This window comes from Catharus ustulatus, chromosome 11, assembly GCF_009819885.2.
Source record: "Catharus ustulatus isolate bCatUst1 chromosome 11, bCatUst1.pri.v2, whole genome shotgun sequence".
NCBI lineage: Eukaryota > Metazoa > Chordata > Aves > Passeriformes > Turdidae > Catharus > Catharus ustulatus.
Window position 1 is genome coordinate 15,299,153 of NC_046231.1, and position 19,750 is coordinate 15,318,902.

General features: G+C 57.5%; 2 protein-coding genes across 2 annotated transcripts; both read left to right on the forward strand.

The window, feature by feature from the left end:
• The first annotated feature begins 1,345 nt into the window (after positions 1-1,345).
• On the forward strand, positions 1,346-13,336 carry LOC117001450 (adhesion G-protein coupled receptor G1-like). Its single transcript, XM_033069807.2, has 14 exons — positions 1,346-1,388; positions 6,492-6,579; positions 7,091-7,507; positions 7,972-8,095; positions 8,176-8,323; positions 8,407-8,535; positions 8,735-8,851; positions 9,401-9,446; positions 9,795-9,895; positions 9,979-10,094; positions 11,084-11,355; positions 11,931-12,042; positions 12,259-12,527; positions 12,678-13,336. The coding sequence occupies exons 2-14, from the start codon at positions 6,540-6,542 to the stop codon at positions 12,782-12,784; spliced, it is 1,998 nt and encodes a 665-aa protein (XP_032925698.1). The 5' UTR covers positions 1,346-1,388; positions 6,492-6,539; the 3' UTR covers positions 12,785-13,336.
• Positions 13,337-14,092: 756 nt separating this feature from the next.
• On the forward strand, positions 14,093-19,519 carry ADGRG3 (adhesion G protein-coupled receptor G3). Its single transcript, XM_042779642.1, has 13 exons — positions 14,093-14,100; positions 14,492-14,649; positions 14,739-14,898; positions 14,977-15,088; positions 15,627-15,767; positions 15,856-15,978; positions 16,057-16,096; positions 16,174-16,274; positions 16,718-16,830; positions 16,979-17,262; positions 17,526-17,619; positions 18,024-18,310; positions 18,739-19,519. Exons 1-13 carry the CDS (start codon positions 14,093-14,095, stop codon positions 18,852-18,854), a joined length of 1,737 nt encoding a protein of 578 aa, XP_042635576.1. The 3' UTR covers positions 18,855-19,519.
• Positions 19,520-19,750: the final 231 nt, after the last annotated feature.

Consider the following 19,750-nt stretch of genomic DNA (forward strand, 5'->3'; position numbering starts at 1 on the left):
CCTGGGTTTAGCAGCGCTATTCCCGGGAGGTGGATTTATGGCATTTCCCGGAGCCGGTCGGGATGACCTGCAGTGGGAGGCTTGGCTCCCCGCGATGCTCCCGCGGCTCTGGCTGCTCTGAGCGTGCGTTTCTGAGCTGGCCCAGCTCCCCGAGGCGTGGGGACGGCCGGACTTCAAAAGCGGCTCTGTTAGCCATGGTCCGGCCGCTTTAGCCACGGCCCGGCCATGTGAGCTGCTTCCCATGGGAGCCTTGTCCCGTGGCAGCCAGGGAAATTGGGGACTTGGAGCTGGGAATTAAACCAAGCAGTGGGGTGACAGTGCGGAATGTGCTCTGCTCCAGGGATCCCAAAGCAGCCGCGGCACCTGCGGTGGCACAATCCTCGCCGATCAAGGTCCACCGCCTTTTCTGCTGGAGCGGGAAGTTGTTTCCACCCTTCCCCCTGCAAAAAGAAAAGTCTCATTCAAACCATTGAAAATATCTGCAAGAGCAACTATTTACCCTGGGCACTTCCCGGAGCCCTCCCCCCGCCCTCTCCCTCCGCTCCCTGCGTCTCGGCTTTCTCCAGCCCGGCTGTTTCCCCGGGCACACACAAAGGGCTGGATGCAGGCGCTGCTTGGCAGCAGCTTTGCCCACTCCACCACTCCACTCCACACTTCAGCTCAGCTCCCCCTGAGGCCCGGGGTGCCCATCTCGAGCCTTGGGGTGGATGGTGAGGGCCCTGTGGTCGCATCTACACACCCCACATCGCAGCCCACCTGCTCCGGGGGAGCGCTGTGTATCCCTGGGATCTGGGCTCCTTGCCCTGCTCCTTTCCTCCCTCACACCCTGCGGGGAGGGGGACAGGGGTCACCGGGACACTCCGTCCCGGCTGCTTTCCCATTAATTGTTATTTTTTAATCCCGTTGGCAGTCAGGCGTGCAGCCTCCTGGCTCCGGCTCCCCGGCCCCGCCGCTGGACGCCCGCCAGCCCGCAGCTGAAGGGCGACGGGACACGGCACGCCCGGCTGTCCCCAGCCCAGGTCCCCCAGCCCCTCGCGGTGCCGGTGCCGGTGCCGGGCGGACACAGCCCGGTGCTCGCAGCCCGGTGCCCGCAGGCTGTGCCGGGCCGAGCCGAACCGCGCAGGTGCCGTGACCGCCGGCGGTGACCCCGCGGCTCCCGGGGGTCTCGGAGGGGTCGGTGCTGGGCGAACAGTGCCGGTACCGCCCCGCTGAGTCACCGCCCGCCGGGGAACGGGGAGGGGAGGGGCACAGCTCCCGGGGCTGAGCCAGCCGGGCTGCGCGTTGCTGAGCCGAACCGTCCGAGCCGTGCCAGCCCAGCCGAGCCGTGCGGAGCCGGGCGGTGCCGGGCGGTGCCGGGCCGTGCCGAGCCGAGCCCGCCCCGAATCCAGGTATGGGAGCGATGGGAGCGGCTGAGCCGGGGACGGGGGACGATCGGGGCTCCGCCGTGGGGTTGCCAGAGGTGGCGTTTGCCCGGCACCGGCAGCCCGGGGGATGCTGCGGCGCTCCGGACGCGGGCAGGGCGGCAGGAGGGGAGCGAACAGGGTGGGCATGAGCCGGGGCTGGGGCAGCCCAGCGGGGCTGGGGGCACTGGGGCTCTGCGCGGACGGTGGCACCGGGCAGCGCCCCGGCTCGCTCGGGCAGGAGCAGCCTGGATGGATGGATGGATGGAGAGGAGGGCTATGGGGGGGCTGAGCGGGACCCCGCTCCGGTGGGTGTGATGTGTCCGGCTAGGCAGGGCCCGGGGACTCTGCTCGTGGCCGTGGTGTGAGTTATCTGTGAAACCAACCTTCATCCCTGCTCCATGGGAGCACTCGCTTGCTCCGGAGCCAGGCTGGGTTCCTGGGCCATGGAGCCACAAAACCCCCTGTGCTGCCCAGGACCGGCTGCTCCGGGCTGCTGCCCGGGGCAGAGCTGAGCTCCACGAAGCCCCGGCCGTCGGCCCGGTGTGTGGATATTGCTCCCCACTTCATGGGAGCCACCAGCACACCCCATTCCTTCCTCTCCTCCCTCCCGGCGGAGGGTGCAGCATCCCGTGGGATCACCGGCGTGTCTCGACAGGACGATCTCCCTCCCCTAAAATGCCTTTTGGGGGGATTCCTCCTGCAACATCCCAGTTTGCTGCTGCTGGTCCTGACATGTCTCTGCGGGATTTGGGATGTAGGATGCTCGGGGTGGTCTCTACCCGCTGTCTGTGCGGCCCCTCCAGAGAGACCAGCAAAACTCCGTGAGACCAGCTGCAGAATTGAAATGAAGTCTCCTGGAATAACCTCCTGGCAGCAAGTCTGAATGGCTGTTGTGGAGGGAAGGGAGCCAAAGCTCATTTCATGGTCTGAGGGCTGCAGTAACCCCCCCTGCCCCCTCCCCCAAGCTCCACTGCCAGCGGGGAGCCAGGAGTGTTTCGGAGATGGAAGGGGGGCAAATCCTTTGAGCCTGGGACTGCAGCCACAGTGGGGTTTGCCATGTCCCTTGCTGGGTTTGCAGCTCCCATGTGAATTAAGCCAAGGACTGAAAATGCTGCATACTTGGTTGCAGTCCAGCTCTTAATCCTGCGGCCTGGGGGCTGCTATTTGCAGAGCGACAGGTTTGCAAGCAACTGTGTGTTCCCTGCACGGGGATCCCTGGGATTGGCCGTCCCTGCACCTTGTGGTGGCACCCGTGGGTGCAGGCTCAGAGCTCTGTGGTTCACAGACAGCAGGCTGGGTCGCTCACAGCGTGCCAATGTCTGCACGGGACCAGCTGGGCACAGCCTGCCGGCGCCTGTTTTTCAGGAGCGCTTGGACTCACCAACTCCTTTCCCATCAGCTCACCCAACAGCTGGGGTTTGGCAGGAATCCAGGAGGCCCACAGTCTCTTACCTGGCTCCTTGAGTGCTGCAGACTTTGCCCTCACTAAGCTTCAGGGCCTTGCTTTCTGTGCCAAATACCTGCGAGCCTCATTTGGGGTGATCCTGAGCTACTTTGCGCTGCTCTGCACTTCTCTTCCCTGGCACCTGCTGCACAGGCAGGCAATGAGGACCTTGCTCATGTGAACGGGGACAAGACCTGGGAGTAGACAGCGTGTTTTGGGAGCCATTTGAAACCCAAGGGAGTGGTTTGGAAGGAGGATGTGCAGGAGGAGAAATGGGACTGCTCTCTAAGAAGACTGCGTGGTGGGAGTGCACGGCAGGAACAACTGTCTGTGGCCAGGGATGTTCTGTCACTGTGTCACGTCAGCCTTGGTGTCAGTGTCCCTGTCCTTTGCAGAGTGTGTGTGGCTGCTGCTGAAGCCACAAGGCTTCGTGTGCCACCCAGCCAGGTGCCCTGTTGCCCTGGCACTGGAGGAAATGCTGGGTTAGTTCACTGTGGTATTTCTGTTTGTGGTGTTTTTTAGGAAATGGAAATTTTTAAAAAGTTTTGAATGTCAATACCCAGCTCTAAGCAAACGCTCCGTCTCAGGAGCCCCAGGCAGTGGCAGGCGCCTGTGCCAGCCTCCCCTTGGTGCTCCCCACGCCTCTGTGGGAAGGGAGGGCTGCCAGCAGCTGGCAAAGAACAGATCTGGCAGGGAGCTGTGCCGCTCCCGTGGGAATCACTACCAGATCTGGTTTCATCCTGTTGGCAAGACTCATCTTGAAGCTGCTGGGTGCTGTGTGCAGTGCCATGGCCAGGGAAAAGCTGAGGCACCCCTGGCACAGCTTGGCAGTGCCAGGCTGCTGGCACAGTGCAGCTGCCCCTCAGCTCCTCGGGCAAAGTTTGTTAATAACAAACGCACCCAGTCGGCCCCGGCCGCCCACCAGCGACGGGAATCACGTGCCAATGTCGGGAATCACATGCCAATGCCATGAATAACGTGGAGCTGGCCCCTGTGGACACACACCACTGGCCAAGGACAAGGGCACTTTGTGAAGCACTCAGATACTGACACTGGACCCCCGGTGTGGTCCTCACATCCCTGGACAGCTCCAGCCCCAGGGCACGCTGTCTTTGGTCCCTGTGACAGGGGCTGGTTGTGCAAAGCTGTTTTGCATCTCTGGGAGCCCGTCCTGGCTTGCCTCTCTGTGCCACAGTTTCCTCATCGTATGGCTGAGTCTCTGCCTGAGTAACCCACCGTGGTGACGAGCTTCAGACTCATTGATATCTCGAGGAACACAGCGTCACTTTCCTACCGGACCTGGAAGGAAAACAGATAAAAGCCCCTGGATCTCTCTGTTTCCGTTTGAGTCATCAGAGCATCTTCCGTTCTTCTTGGGGGAAAAAATGGTCATATCCAAAACCACGTGCCACCTCCAAAAGCTTAAAATACCTGCTGCCAAGTCACCCAGAAAGCAGTAAGGTGGTAGTAAACACTAGGCTTTTTGTTTGTGGGGTTTTTAGTCTTTTTTTCCCCCCTCCATTCACCTAGGGTTCAGAGACGTCGATATAATGCCTTGGCCTTTCTTTCCAAGACCAGTATGTTAATGGTGATGGGAGAATAGGACCTGCTGTCCAGGAATAAGCCTCTGTCTCTGCTGGTAAGGGAGCCTCTCCAAGCTGTGCAGCCCTGGCAGAGTGTCTGCCACCTCTTTGTACGTAGTTTGGTTGATCTTGAGGCCAAGCCAGGAATTTTTCCCCACTGCGATCCGGGTATGGGAAGATGACGAGGCAGGATTCAGCTTTGATGAGAATTCAGCACATCCGGCTACCTTTGGTGCTTTTTGCCAGTGTGGATGGAAGCCATGGTTTCTCACTGTGAAACCATTTGCAGGGGATTTTCTCTTGCTATTGTTCGGCTCAGGAAACGGCAATCGGCGTCAGGGCGAGCGGGACCGTGCAGGGCTCGGAGGGGAAATACCGGCTCCCCCACCCTCCTTCCCACTGGGATTTCTGGTCCCGGCTGAGTAACGGCTGAAAGGGGCTGATCCTCTCCTCCAACCATCCCGGTAAAGCCTTAAAGATGCCGGCACAGTGGGATGGGCTGAGGCCTCATTAGGATTCTGCATTCCCCATCCAGGGGCGATGCTTTATTGGTGTGCCAGCTCTGTGCTGCCTCAACACGGTTGGCATTCACATGAAATTCCATTGCTTTTAAGTGATCCAGGTGTTTCCCATCACCAACAGCGTTTTGCCACCCCAGGTCCGTGTTTTATGGATACATATGAGTGATTCCTAAGGGTGTGGCAAGGCTCTGAGATGGCAGCCCCATCCAAATCCATTTACTCCTGCCAGGTCGTGCATGTGCCATACCCTCCCAGCTCACACTGGGAGATCTTTTTAGTGTCACTTAGTTACAGCCACCAAGTGACGGCAGCAGGTTAATTAACAACCCGGAGCCCCTGTCTTCTGGTGATAAATTGCCACAAGAAAGAGATGGGGAGTGGGCTGTGTACTCGTGAAAGACCTGTGCTGGCTAGAGAAACTTCCAGACAGCGCCTGTGCTGCTGGGAGAAATCTGCTAATGAGTTTTAAGCATCTGGTGACCCTTGAGCATCTGAGAGAGCTCAGAAGCTTTTGCAGGTGATGCTGGTTGGTGCCCCAGCACCTACTCAGAGCGAACAAAACAGGACTCGACTGCTTGGTGAGTTTTGGGGGGTGATCGAGAGCAGTGGGGTGCAGTAATGGTAAATGGTGCTGGCTTCACTTCGGGCATTGACAAGTGTTGGGCTGGGCCAGCTCCTCCGACAGCCTCCCCCCAAATGCTGTCCCACCCTGGGGGAGCTCCTGCTGATCGCCAGACCCTGGCAGGGTGTGTCCCATGGTGACTGTGAGAGCGGGGTGAGGAGGAGGAGGTGACGCTTGGTGCTTCCCAGCAGAGCTGAAGGGTCTGTATGTGTGAAGGCTGTGGCTGGGTGAGTGCAGGGGTGTGACAGCACTTGAGGGTGCTCGGTGCTGGCCTGCTGTAGGTCACAGAAGCCCTGTCCTCGTGCGAAGACAAAGAAAGGGGTGGTGGAGCAGAGTGCCAGATGAGGGATGGGCAAAGGGGCTGCACAGCATGTGGCCCAGCTGGTTGTGAGCAGCAGATTTGGGCTGCTGTGCTGGCATTGCCAGGATGTGCCTGGGGGAGCCTGTTTCTGCAGGCTGAGACGATGGAGTGGTTTGCAATGTGCCCAGCTCCTCAGCCAATTTGCAGGAGCTGAAAGAATCTGAGAAAATAATTTTAGGGCTGACAAATTAGGAAACCACAGTTTCCTTCTGTTCCTATTATTTCTGATAACAAGTCAGGGTGTTAACTGAGATGTGGAGCTGGGAGAGGAAGAGGGGACCTTCCTCTGTGGGTTCTTTGGTGATTTGAATCTGTGCTGGAATGGGGGGCACCCTCTCCATGCAGAGAACTCAGGGGCTTCCAGCCTCTGCCATCCTTCAGCTCACAGCCAGCCTGGATGCTCAGTGGTTCTGGCTCCTCCTGAAGGCAGAGGCAACAAGGATTGGATGTGACACCGGCTGCTGTCCCACCTGCACAGCCTTTGCTCTCCATCCCTGCCCTCATGGCATGGGCATACTCAAATACTCATGTGGCCCCTTCCCTTTGTATCCTTTCAGGCTCTGCTGTCTCCCTGAAGGCCAAGCCAAAGCAGAGAGCTGCCCAGGATGAAGGTCCTCTTCCTGCTCCTTCTCTCCCCTCTCCAAGGTAGACTGTCCTGCTTTGGGATGGTGAGCTGGGTTTGGGCTACTGGGAGTAACTGGCAGCCCCAAAACATTTGCTGGGGACACCATGAGATGTACCCAATCAAGGCTTCCCAGAAGTAAAACATCTCATAGGATGATGTGCCTCTGGTGGGTGTCTTTGGCAGAGAGATGGGTGGGTCCCTTGTGTCCTTTCCAGGGAAAGGAGATGGTCTCCATCCATCCATCCCTTCTGGGAATGGAGCTCCTCTTCCAGTGTGTGCTGATGTGACACATGGCAGAGGGTGTCCCTGAAAGACAGGAGGGCCTGCTGCCTGCTGCCTTGGCAGATCCTTGCAGCGTGGCTGTGACACTGGGGACGTGGCTGGTGTCACACAGCCTGTGGGACAGGGTTGGGATAACTGGGTGGAGAGCTGGCATGCCACGTGTGACAGCTGCTGCAGGGCTGCGATGTTTGCTGGGGCTGGCTGTCCCTCCAGCTGATCTGCTGGTCTCTGTGTGCCTGTACAATGCAGGGGTGGGAGCCACTGGCCGCAGGGAAGAGGATTTCCGCTTCTGTGGGGACCGAAACCAGACCCAGGAGAGCTCTGTCATCTATGAGAACAACCCTGACAACATGACCATCGCCAACACAGCCCAAGCACTGATCATAAAAAGGCCAAACAGGAATAACTCTTCCTACAAGTACAGCCTGCCCCCCACCTTGGGCAGGTACCGCTTCTGCATCTACTGGTTTGAGTTCAACAGGACCCTGCTGCTGGTGTATGGGAAGCAGAGGATCCTCCTGGGGAGGGACCCATCCAGCAGCATCCCCCGGGGACAGAGGAGCCAGGAGACTGAGAGAACTGCAGCCTACATCTTCAACGTGTCCTACATTGAAAAGGGTGGGAAGAACACCTCCATGGATGCTAAAACTAATTACAGCTTCCCTGGTAAGTGCAATTTAATGTTTTGGGTTGTTTTATCCCCAGCCTGTCCCCTAGTCATCATCAGAGCACTGGTTGTTTCCCAGTGTGTGGTTTAGCCTGGTGATATGAAAATAGCTGAAGGTGATTGAAGGGGATGTAGGTTTTCTTGAAGCAGCCCAAAGACAGGCCTGGTACCCAGCATCCTGAAAGGTGGAGATTTTCAAAATGCTGCCTAAAATCCTGGAAAACTGAGGTCTTTGCAGTGGTTTCTCAGGGTCCAGTCTCCACCATGAGGTGCCCATGGCCTCAGTGGGAGCTGAGCTCTGGGTGGCAGGAAAGCCCTGTGGGTTGGGGTCACTGTCAGCTTTCCTGGCTTGGGGTCACCTTGAAGCCCTCTGCTTTCTGCTCCCACCAGGGCTCTGCCAGCTAGTTTGGGGCATGAGGAAACAATTCTGCCCATGCATTTCATGGCATTTCCTTTCCTCCAGCCTCTGCAGAGAGCATGCCTGTCTGGGAGCAGGATGTGAAGGAGCAGCTCAGTGACTTGGACCAGCTCATTGCCCAGCCCCTGGCAGCAGCCACGGGAGCCACGGAGCAGCAGAGGCTCCGGCGGTGAGTTCCCAGCTGGCCCCACTCCTGCTGCTGCCAATGCACCCCTGCTGCACCCAGCTCACTGTGCTCCTTCCCAACAGCAAACTGGGGGAGCTGGAGGAGATGCTGGCCAAGGTGGAGCTCGAGGGGCAGAACCAGACCTTTGGGGAGGCCACAGTGCACGCGACCGTCCTGAGGGTCCAGCCCAGTCGGGCTCCTCAGCACCTGACCTTTGCTTCCCAGAGAGAGGTGGGTCCTGGACAGTCTGCCCTAGTGCTCTTGGCCTATCCTGCTCTCTCTCAACCTTTTTTCTGATGAGTCTTTCTTTGCAGGAGAGTGGGGAGGTCCAGGGATTCACGGTGGACCTGCCAAGCAGCCTGTTCATGATGGGGAAGGAGAGGGAGGAGGTGGTGGAGCACAGGGTGCTCCTCATGGACATCAGCAGGCAGACCATGTTCCAGGTAATGCCCAGGGGAATGGCATGGTGGGGTGTCCATGGTACTGGGCTGCAGGGATGCCACCAGACCAGGGTGCTGGTGCTCACTGGGAGAAGATGCTTCAGAGATGAGCTAAAAGCTTGACAGGTAAAGTCATGAGACCTTCTTCTTGGGCACTCTCCTCTGCCTTCCCACACTGCCACTGCCTCCTCTTCTCCAACAGGATGAAAACAGCAGCCAAGTCCTGGGTGACAAGGTGGTCAGCATCTCCCTGGTGGACACAGTGGTGGCCAACCTCTCCGACCCTGTGGTCCTCACTTTCTTCCATGACCAGCTGCCGGTAGGTGGGGAAACGGCCCCACAGAACCTGATTCCACCAGGAATGGAGGGGGAAGGAGGGCTCAGGCCCTGCCAGCTTAGGGTGTGGTCACAATGCAGGTCCATGGCCTGTCTGTGCAGGGTCTGCTGTGTGTTCTGGGGCTGTATCACAGTCATGGCTTCCCTGTGGGCACTGGTGGTGGCACTGCCTTCCCCTGTCCAGGAGATGCCTCATGGCAGATGTGTCACACCCAGCACTGTCACCAGGGCTGGGGTGCACTCTTCTAGCAGGCCCTTGGTTCATTCATGGCTCTGTCAGGTGCCTGCTCAAAGCTGAGCCTTTGTTTGCAAAAGAGGATCTGGAAGGAGGTGTCTGCTCCATCTGTTGTTAGCAGAGTGGTCTCTGCCTGGAGCCCACTCCCACCATAGGGGAAGTCTGGTTTATCTAAGTTACAGTTGTCTCCTGAGACAATCTTGTCTCCTGCCCTGTGTTGTCCCCTATCAGAAGTGATGGGCAGGCAACAAACCCACAGCTGCATCCTGACCAGGGCCCGTGGTTTTGTCATTGCAGAGGAACGTAACCCCACTGTGCGTCTTCTGGCAGGAGGACAGCTCTGGTGAGTGCCCTGCCCTTGGGTGTGAAGTCAGTTCCTTTCTCCAAGGTACCACAGCCCCACCAGCAGGGTGAAGGCTGCTCTGCACCTCCCTCCCTCCATCTGCATAAGCCATTCCCACAGGGCTGATGTCAGTTTTTTCCCTCCATAGCTAATCTAAGAGTTTCTCCCTTCCCTAGGGATGGGTTCTTGTGCTGAGGGGGCTATTTGAGTATGTGTGCTTGGCCTGGGACAAGCTGGGACCCCCCACTCTTGTTCTCCCTCTCTCCATGGGCACCTTGCCCTGAAGATCCTTTATCCCATGGCAGATGTTCCTGCTGCTCACCAGATGCTCTCCTTTCTCTTGCACAGCCAGTTCTGGGAGCTGGGACAGCTATGGGTGTACAACAGTGACAGGGAGCAGCCAGACAGAGTGCAGGTGCAACCACCTCACCTACTTTGCTGTGCTCATGGTGGGTAGCACCTTCCCTCAGATCCCTCACATAATTCCCAGCGGTGTTCTTCCTCACCATCTCCCATTCCTCCTCTTCCTCAGGTATCCTCTCCAGAGATCACCTCTGTGCACAGGAATTACCTGAGTATCATAACCTACGTTGGCTGCCTGATCTCAGCTTTGGCATCCATTTGCACCATTTTCTTCCTCTACTTCAGGTACAGTGTGATGGTTCAGCCTCTGCTCCCTGTCTGTGTCCTGTCCCTGGCCATGAACACCTGGGTGGCCACAAACCCACCAAGCAGTTGGTGGCCTAAACAGAAGCATCATGAAGGAGCCTTATTTGAAGAAAACAGAGTTCTCCTGTCCAGGATCCACCCTCTTGATCAGGTGCCCTGCAGGGGGCTCAGAAACACCAGCTCCTTTCAATGATTTTGGAAAATCTTCTTGGTTGTTATGGATGCAGCAAGAAGAAGTCTGCAAAGATCTTTTCAAGGACCTGGAGGAGAACATGAGTGTCTTCTCCTGAGTCATGTCACTGATGCTAAGTGGATGATTCAGACCTGAAATCATAGAATCATGAAAATATAGAATGGTTTGGGTTGGAAGGGACTGAAAGATTATCCATTTCCAATGCCCCTGCCATGGACAGGGACACCTTTCACTACACCAGGTTACCCAGAACTCTGTCCAAACCAGCCTTGCAGAATTCCAGGGATGGAGCATCCACAACTTCTTCTCTTAGCAATCTGTGCCAGGGCCTCACCATCCTTCTCACCACAGGGAAGAATTTCTTCTCAATATATAATCTAAACTTGCCCTTAGATTGAAGCCATTCTTCCTTGTCCTGTCACTCCATGCCCTGCTCAAAGTCTCTTTCTAGTTCTCTTCAGGCACTGGAAGGTGTTTGAAGGTCTCTCTGGAGCCTTCTCCAGGCTGCACAACCCCAGTTCACTCAGCCTGTCTCCATAGGAAAAGTGCTTCAGCCCCTGAGCATCTTCAGGGCAGGGTCAGCAGCAGGGGCTGGATTTGCACGTGGGGTGGGTGATCCCACCTGTGGGGTTGGTCTCTCAGTCCCTGGCACTACCAAAGAGTCTCCTTGCTCTTCTGCTGGGGCAAGCTGCCCCATGCAGGGCTGAGGGGTGCTCTGGGCACCTTTGGTGCTGGCCAGGCACAGTGGTGAGTTCTGCTCCCTTTGATTCTCCAGGAGCAAACAGCGAGACCAGATCATGAGCATGCGCATCCACATGAACCTGCTGGTCGCCATCTTCCTCCTGGACATCACCTTCCTCATCTCTGAGCACTTGGCTGCCAGCAGCGAGGCCATCTGCAGATTTGGGGGGTTGTTTCTGCACTTTTCACTCCTGAGCTGCCTCACCTGGATGGGCATTGAGGGCTACAACCTCTACCGGCTGGTGATCGAAGTCTTCAACGCCTACCACGACCATTTCCTCCTCAAACTCTGCCTGGCTGGCTGGGGTGAGCAGGGGGAGGCAGGCACTGGGTGGGAGGGGACTCAGATAGGTTTTTCCCACTGGATGGGGATGGGGACAGCTCTGGGGGAGCAGCTTGGTGGAGCTCTCTTGGAGAGTCTCTCAAGAGCCTTGGTGGAGAAGGAGGCTTGAGAGCAGAACCTGGTGCTAAAGCAAGACTGGGTCATGCTGGGGGATCACCCAGCAGTGGAGAGCTGTGAGAGCCACCACTTGGGATCTTTAAATAGTGATAGGATCCTTTCTTTCTGAAAGAAACACCCATGAGAGCCCAGAGGGATGGGCTGGATGCAGGAAGGGCCCATGCTTCTCTACCATGCTCTGGGCTGGAGGTCATGGCAGGAAGATTTAATGATCTTTTATGGCCTAAAGCTCCACATCCCTGGGAGGTCCCCAGCTGGGGTCAGCACAACCCTCCCCGAGTGGGGCTTATGTTGTGTGTTCCATCCTTGGTTTCCCTTTGGGAAACCTTAGCTTGTGCTCTGTGCAGTGAGAAATGGGCAACAAATTCTTCCAGAAGGTCAGGGAGTGGGGCAGCCACTTCACTCTGCTCTTTCCTCCCAGGAGTCCCCTTCTTGTGTGTGATGCTGATCCTCCTGGCTGGCTGGAACAACTATGGCCCCTTGTCCATTCCCATCTATGAATCCCTTGATGGCAGATCCACCAATGCAACCATGTGAGTCCTGGGAGATGGGTTACCTGCTCTCTGGTCATAGGTGAAGTCAGCTGGCTAATCCTTCACCATGGCCTGGGGCTTTTCTGGGGTTTTGTGCCAGGGTTTCCCCCCTCCCTCGTGCTGGGCTGGCACCACGCTCCTGTGCTGCTCCCAGCCCCTCCTGGTGACCCTGTGGGAGGGCACAGTGTCACCCTCTGCCCTTTCTCCTCCCTCCAGATGCTGGATCACCAGCCCCCTGATCCATAACGTCGTGAACCTGGGTTTCTTCAGCCTGGTGTTCCTCTTTAACTCAATCATGCTGGGGGCCATGGTACGGGAGATCCTGCGGCAGAACAAAAAAGGGCACAAGCTCAAGCACGTCCTGGCCCTCTTTGGGCTGAGCATCCTGCTGGGCATCCCCTGGGCACTCATCTTCTTCTCCTTCACCTCTGGTGTGTTCTGCCTTGTCTCCCTCTACATCTTCACCATCATCAACTCCCTCCAAGGTGAGTCTGTGACTCTGGGCTCCTCTGAAGGGCACCAGGATGTTCACGGGGTGTTGGTGTGCCAGAGCAGCTCTGGCAGGCTGGGTGCCTCTCTCACCTGCTGTTTGTACCTCAGGGGGGCTCACCCACACTTCCTCTCCCCTCTGCCAGGTTTCCTTATCTTCCTCTGGTACTGGACCATGGTGCTGCAGGCGAGGAAGTCCCCTGACTCTCAGAGCAGCTCTGACAGTGCCAAGCTGCAGCCCAGCAGCAGCTGAGCGCCGTGGGGGCCGCGCCGTGCCAGAGCTCCCCACGCCAAGGACGGCCACAAGAAGGACCACACCATCTGCTTTGCTACTGCACTTCCCTGTAGTGCCACAAGGAGCCCAGGGACCCACAGCGGGGCTGGCCACCCCCCACCTCTGCTGCCCCCTCCCCAGTTTTCCCACCCACTCCATCCTGACTGGCTTGGCACCCTTGGGGCAGGAGGGAAGGAAGGAGGGAGGGAGGGAGGGATGCTGACTTAGGCAGTGGGGGCTGTAAAAAGTGGAAGGGGTAGGGATGGGGTCCCCAGTGACTTTGGATGTCCTCTCCCATGTCCTGAGGCCAGGGATAATGGGTGGGAAAGGCCCAGTTTTCAGCCCTTGCTGGTGGTCACCATGAGGGTCCTTCCCCAGGGACGCCAGAATGACTCTGCCCCCGCCACACCCTCAGGCAGCTGAAATAATCTATTTTTGTTATTTTGTTGAATGTCTATTTTTGGTGATGGAGGGGTTCAGTGAACCTAGCTGCACACCAGATTTGTGCCCATTAAAGTTGTTCCTCTCGGAGTGTGGGGTCTCTGCTCAGTGCATGGTGGGCTCTGCAATGGGATCCGTCTCTCATCTGAGTTATCCCATTTCCGGCGCAGGACCCAGCGTTCACCCTACAGAATCCTGCTGAGCTGGGGCTGATAATGGTGCTCCTGGCAGAGCACTGGCTGCCTGGTGCCACTGGGGTTGGAGTTATGGAGGGAGGTACCTTGGCTTGGGAAGTGTCTGGGGTCAGTCACTAACCAGCAGAAAGGGAAGCTGGTGAAGGACAGGGAGACATCAGAGGGTGGGAATCGTGCCCTCAGTGGCTGCCCTCAGGCAGAATCTGGCTGTGCCTCTTGCAAGCACAGCACCACATCTCCCATCCCACCGTTCCCCTTCCAGCTGGTTTCAGATCATCCCCTCCACCATCTTCCAGCACCCAGCTGGGGCAGGGGCACCTTGCAGGAAGGGGATGTTCATCCTTGTGGTGATGAGGATGTTCCAGCATTTGCTGTTTAGGGCCATCAGCCCTTGGCAGGACTGTGGGGAGAAAGGGAAAGCAAAGAGCCCGGAGCTGGTCGTGGGAAGGAGCCATGGGGGAAATGCTGCAGCTCTGCTGGCTGTTGCCGTTGCTGTGGGTGGGACAGGAGGTCACTTGCCACCTCACAGGAAGGCATGAGGGGTTCCCAGAAGGGAAATGAGGAACAGCTCTTGCCTCGGAAGTGGCCACAAGCCCCGGGGGAGCCTGGGGTAGAGCAGAGCTGCCGGGGCAAGGGGAGCAGAGGTGCTGGGATGGCCAGGTACAGCCAGGAGACCCCACAAAGTGGCATGAACTTGTTCCTGGGCACTGTCCTGCTGCTCCTGCTGCTGCCTGGTGAGTGGCAGGTGAAGGGGGGACAAGCACGAGAGGTGTATGGGCTTTGTGGGAAGGTTTCCCCATGGGAAGGTGTTCACCAAAAGAACTTGTGGGGATTTCATCCTGGAATGTGGACAGGGCAGAGGGCAGCGTCCCCACTGGGATGTGCAGAGGTGAGCAGAGTTGGGGGCTTTGTTGCTGGGGGCTTTTTTAAAACCTGGGTACAGCAGTCCAGGGTCTCCTTTCTGAGCCCTTCTGGCAGGGTGGACACAGTGGTTGTGCCCTCACCAGCTCCGATCACTGTCCAGGTGTTTTTGAAGCCCACATAACTGCAGGACTGTTCCTTTAAAACCTGGCAGCTGCCAGAGCCTTCTGCCTTCTCCTCCCCTTTGCCTCTGGACAGAGGGAGGACTGACCCCAGATTTTGGTGTTTCCCCCCTTTCTCCATTTACTCCTCTTCCAGATGTTGCCGAAGGACAGAACAGCTGTTCTGGTGAGTGGTCCCCTCCCATCCCTGCCCTTGCTCCCAGTGCCCCCGCAGTGCTGTGGTGCCCAGTGGTGACCTGCTCCCACCCTCCCCAGAGCTGCCTCGGGGTGATGAGCACCGAGAGTGCTGCAATGTGCCGGTGGAGCAGCAGAACCCGGGCAGCATCCTCCGCATCCTCCGCTCCTCCCAGCCCTGCCCGGAGCTGTGGCGCTCTGCGAGCCGCGCCTGTGCCTGCCTGAGGGACAACTTGTTCAGGTAGTGCCAGGGATGGCCAGGACAGGCTCTGTGGGCTCATCCCCACGGCCACCTGTCCCACAGCCCCCTGTCCCACAGGCTGCTGCAGTCGGGGCAGCACAGCTCGAGGCTGGCCGGGCTCAGGACGCTGCTCCTGAATGTCAGCGGGGCTGTCACCAGTGATGTCCTCATCGCCTTCTCCCCCACAGAGGTGAGATGTGCTCCTCCCTCCCCCTTGCTTGGAAGGTCCCACACCTTCCAAGCATCCCTCAGCCCCTGCCCCAGGGCTTGGCGTGCCCTGCTGTGCTCTTCCTCCTCCCTGTGGGGTTGCATCATGTGCCCACATCAACGTCCCTTGGCAAGGAGTCGTGTGAAGTGACTTGGGAGGAAAGAGCCCTCCCCAAGGAGCCATCCCAGCAAACCAGGTGGTCAGGGGGAGTGTGAGGTAGGAAAGCAGGAGAGACGTGTGACCTTGTGTTTCTGTCCACCCAGAGGCTCTCCCAGGCCCTGGATGACCCAGGGTGTGGGTGATGGTGGGCAGAGAACCTGCTGGGTCTCACTCCCAGCTCTGCCCCCCTAGGTGCTGGGTGCAGGGGATGAGGTTCTTCCCTTCTGCCCTCAGGGGTCTTGCTGATATTGCTGAGCAAACTCACCTGGGGAAAGCTGAATTTGTGCCTGGAGCAAGATTGGTAGGTTCTGAACAGAAATGTGACCTGGCAGCAACAACCTGTCACTGTTCTCTGCTGCAGGGCCCCAGCAGGCTGAACACCACAGAGAAAGGGAAGGCAGGTAAAATCCACCTCCCCAGGGAGATATTCCAGTCCCTGAGTAACAAGACAGTGCCTATGGTGGTGACAGTCCTCAATATCCAGCAGCTTGGCATGTTCAAGGTACAGGCTGGCACTGCCAGCATCCTTCACGCTGCCCCCAGCACTCACCACCCACCAGCTCAGCTCCTGCAGCGCTTCCCCTCCACAGGAACCCAACCAGGCAGCTCAGGTCTTGGACAACACCGTGGTGGGCATCACAGTGGGAGAGAGCAGCATCTCGGGGCTGCAGGAGCCTGTGCAGCTCACCTTTGCCCACAGGGAGCTGCCCCAAGTAAGCCAGCCCTGCCTGCCCTCCCTCTCCCACACTGCCCCTCCCCTGGCATCGGCTGACGCTACTCTCCCTCTGCAGGGCATCACCCCTCAATGTGTGTTCTGGGATCCCAGCAAAGGTATGCCCTGGTGGGGGCAGCTGTGGGCTGGGCACAGGTGCTGTGGCAGCACTCACAGCTCCCCGTGCCTGTTGCAGGGCAGGCTGGAGGCTGGAGCAGCAGTGGATGTGTCACACAGCGTGGGGACAAGGGGACCGTCTGCTCCTGTGACCATCTCACCTTCTTCACCCTCCTCCTGGTGATGATCCCACTCCCTGCAGCTCCTGCCTGTGCCCTGGCAGTGCTGCCTGCCCACTTTTGTGCCCCTTGGGTGTCATGAGTAGCCACACAGGGACAGTTACAGCTGTTCTCAGGCAAGCTGAGAACCAAGCACAGCTCCAGCTCAGGGTCAGCCGAGCAGGACAGGCTGGAAAAGGCCCCAGCCTTGTGCAGGCTCTGGCACAGCAAGGCTTGAGGTCCCACATCCTGGTGGAGACTCCCAGGAGGGTGCTCATGGTGGTCACCCTCAGCTCACCCTACCTCAGAGCATCTCCTCTGAGCCACCACTGCCCTGCTTCCCTTGAAGACTTTCTGGGGGTTGGTATGGGGTCTCTGCAGCCCACTGGGGTTATCAGCCCCATGGCTCTGGTAGTCAGGTTTGTTTCCAGAGCCTGTCTAACCCAACATCTGTGTGTTTGGCAGAACCCAGTTCTGGATAGCTCCACAGCAAAAGCTTTGACAGTTGTTGCCACCGCTGGCTGCGGAGTAGCCATGGCTTTCTCCATCTTCACCATGGCCTTCTGCATCTTCATAAGGTGGGATGTGCCAGCAGCTCCACGGGGTTTGCAAGGCTGGGAGAGGTGTGAGGCAATGCCAGTGCCTCTGCATGGACCTGCTGTGGTGCAGCATGAGGCCCTGCTCACCTGTGACCCCTGCCTTTCCCGGCCCCTCTGGGACACTCAGGTGCAGGTTCAGGTTTGAGGAGACCGTCCGCATCAACCTGGGGCTGCATGTCAACCTCATGGGCAGCCTGTTCCTCCTCAACCTGGCCTTCCTGCTCAACAGTGGGCTCTCTGGCAGGGCCCACCCAAACAGCTGTAAGGTCCTGGGGGGGTTCACCCACTACTGCCTGCTCTGCTGCTTCACCTGGACGGCGCTGGAGGGCTGCCAGCTCTACCTGCTCTTTGTCAAGGTCCTGGGCATCTACATCCACCGATATCTGGCAAAGCTGTGCCTGGTTGGCTGGGGTGAGCCTGGACCACAGATGGGGGGTGAGGGGCAGTGGGAGGTCTGGATTGCATATTGGGGAAAATTTCTTCACTGAAAGGGTGGTTAGGTACTGGCCCTGGGCAGTGGTGGAGTTGCCATCTCTGGAAGTGTTCAAAAGGTGTGTGCATGTGGCACTTGGGAACATGGTTTAGTGGTGAATGTGGGTTAATGGCTGGACTTGATGATCTTAAAGGTCTTTTCTGACCTAAACAATTCTGTGATTGTGTTTCCCTTCTTCCAGGATTCCCTGTTCTCGTGGTGGGAGTAGCAGGAGCTATTGGCAGCTATGGAGAACACAACATCCAGAACATGGACCACCAGGTCATAGCCCACATGTGCGTGTGCCACTGCTCACAGGGCTCAGGAGGCCCTTTGGCACAGGGAGGGGTAGCTCAGTCCTGCCAGGAGTGCAGTGGTCAGGGATTGCACCCATCTGGTTTGGCTTTGCACCATGCTTCTGCTTCTGCTTCCTTAATTGTGATTGCAACACATCAGCCACCCCCACCTCTCATGCTGAGCCTCCTTGGTCATGCCTGCAGCCCTCCAGCCCATGGAGAGGTGTCCAAGGTCCACCTGGTCCACCCAGGCTCCCTGCCAGCTGAGTAACATGAGGGCAGTGGATATGCACCACTGTCCCTCTCCTCCACCCTGGCCTTGGAAAATTCCCCCAGGGAAGGCTCCCATGGCTGCTGCTGAGGTTTGCACAGCTGCTGGAGGCACCATGGTTGTCTCTTTTCAGGTGCTGGATCACTTCCAAACATCTTCTGGTCCACTACATCACCAACTGTGGCTACTTTGGCCTCATCTTCCTCTTCAACATGGCTGTCTTTGGGGTGGTGACCCAGAAGACCTGCAGCTTGCAGGGCACTGGGGCAGTGCAGGGACACCAAAAGCCCTGGAAGGTGGCTCTGGTGGCAGCAGGGCTCTTCTGCCTGCTGGGAGCCACTTGGGCCTTGGTATTCCTCACCGATGGCGTCTCTTCCACAGTCATGCTCTACCTCTTCACCATCCTCAACTCTTTCCAAGGTCAGCACTCACTCTGAGCTGGGTTCCCTGGGCTTGGGTGGGGAAGATGGAGGAGGCAGGAGCCAGCCTGGGGGTTGGCCAGGGATCCCAAGGCACCAGGGTCCTCCCAGCACTGTCATGCCCTTTCTTTTGGCAGGGCACATCAAGCAGCAGGTCTCAACCACCACATGGAGATGCTCATGGCTCCCAATTACACCCACTCCACCCATGGTGGTTTTCCTCCAAGAAAGGCATTCCTTAGCAGAGGACTAGGGATATTATCCACTCAGGGCATGTCCCAGCCAAATGGCTCATGTGAAAGAGAGGGGGAGGCAGGAGTAAGCTGAGGGAATCCCCTGGAAGCAGAAGGAAAGTGTTATTAGCATCCTGGCAAGATGCTTCCCACTGTCTCCTGCTGCTGCTGAGTGTTTGTCTTCCTTTCCCTGCAGGAATCTTCATATTCATCTGGTTGGTCGTCCTCTACTACCCAAAGACCAGGGAGAGCACTGGTTCCCTCTCCTACATCATCAGACATGACAAAACTATCACAGCCTCCCAGGACTAGCTCCTGGCTGGACTTCTCTTCCTGCCTGCACCTGCATCCACTGAGAGCAGTGTTGGATCCTGGCAGATGCAGCTCCCTCACAGAGGGAGAGATGAGCCATCCACACCTCAGTTTACCCTTCAGTGGGCATGATCCACCTCAGCAGGGCTCTTTGCTTTGTCCCTTTCGTTCCTGGTGGGCTGCCCTGGGCAAGGAGCTCCAGAGATGATGCTTCTACAAAGTCCCTCCAGGCTGCAGTTCCATGGTCTTGAGGTGCCCCTGATCTCATTCCCCAGGGGACAAGGAGGAAGCCCACAAAGCACCTGCCTTCAGCCAGGATGGAGCCATCACCCACTCTGCTAGAGGTGGCTTTTGGTGCTGAACCAGCCTGGCAGTGAGTTTCCTGCCACTGGAGGGAGAGGATTGACTTGCTCCAACCCAGACGTGGGAGGTTTGTGTCTGGGAATCAGCAAAAAGAAGAGGAAATCCATGAGCTTCTTTGCAAAGCTTCTTTTGCTTCTATATTTATATTTCTTCTGCTGCGTGTCCTTCCTGGAAAACAGCATTTGGAGCCAGCAGCAATTCCCTCAGGGACATTGTGCTCTAGGCAAAATGGGCATACAGTTGCCTTGTAGGGCAACTGCTGTCTTCTGATCTGTGTTTTGGTATTAAATCCCTGCCAGCTGTCTGAGCACTGTGAATTTAGTCTTTAATACCTACAATATTGTTTGTTGTTTGCTTTATATTAGGGATGTATCAATGGGAAAAGTCTTGCTGGCAATTTGCCATGAATGAAAAGAAATGTCATGAATGAAGGGAAGAATCACTATGGATGGGTGCACACACACGTGTGCATGCACAACGCAGCCCTTCATTTGGGTGGCACAGAACTGTGCAAAGATCAGCTTTGGTAGGGC

Bases quoted from the DNA above. Each gene is read 5' to 3' on its own strand.
- LOC117001450 (XM_033069807.2), top strand. From the start codon at position 6,540: ATGAAGGTCCTCTTCCTGCTCCTTCTCTCCCCTCTCCAAG. The intron at 11,356-11,930 runs GTGAGCAGGGGG...CTTTCCTCCCAG, and splicing joins ACTCTGCCTGGCTGGCTGGG to GAGTCCCCTTCTTGTGTGTG. The intron at 12,043-12,258 runs GTGAGTCCTGGG...TCCTCCCTCCAG, and splicing joins AGATCCACCAATGCAACCAT to ATGCTGGATCACCAGCCCCC.
- ADGRG3 (XM_042779642.1), top strand. The intron at 14,899-14,976 runs GTAGTGCCAGGG...CCTGTCCCACAG, and splicing joins CTGAGGGACAACTTGTTCAG to GCTGCTGCAGTCGGGGCAGC. The intron at 16,831-16,978 runs GTGGGATGTGCC...TGGGACACTCAG, and splicing joins GCCTTCTGCATCTTCATAAG to GTGCAGGTTCAGGTTTGAGG.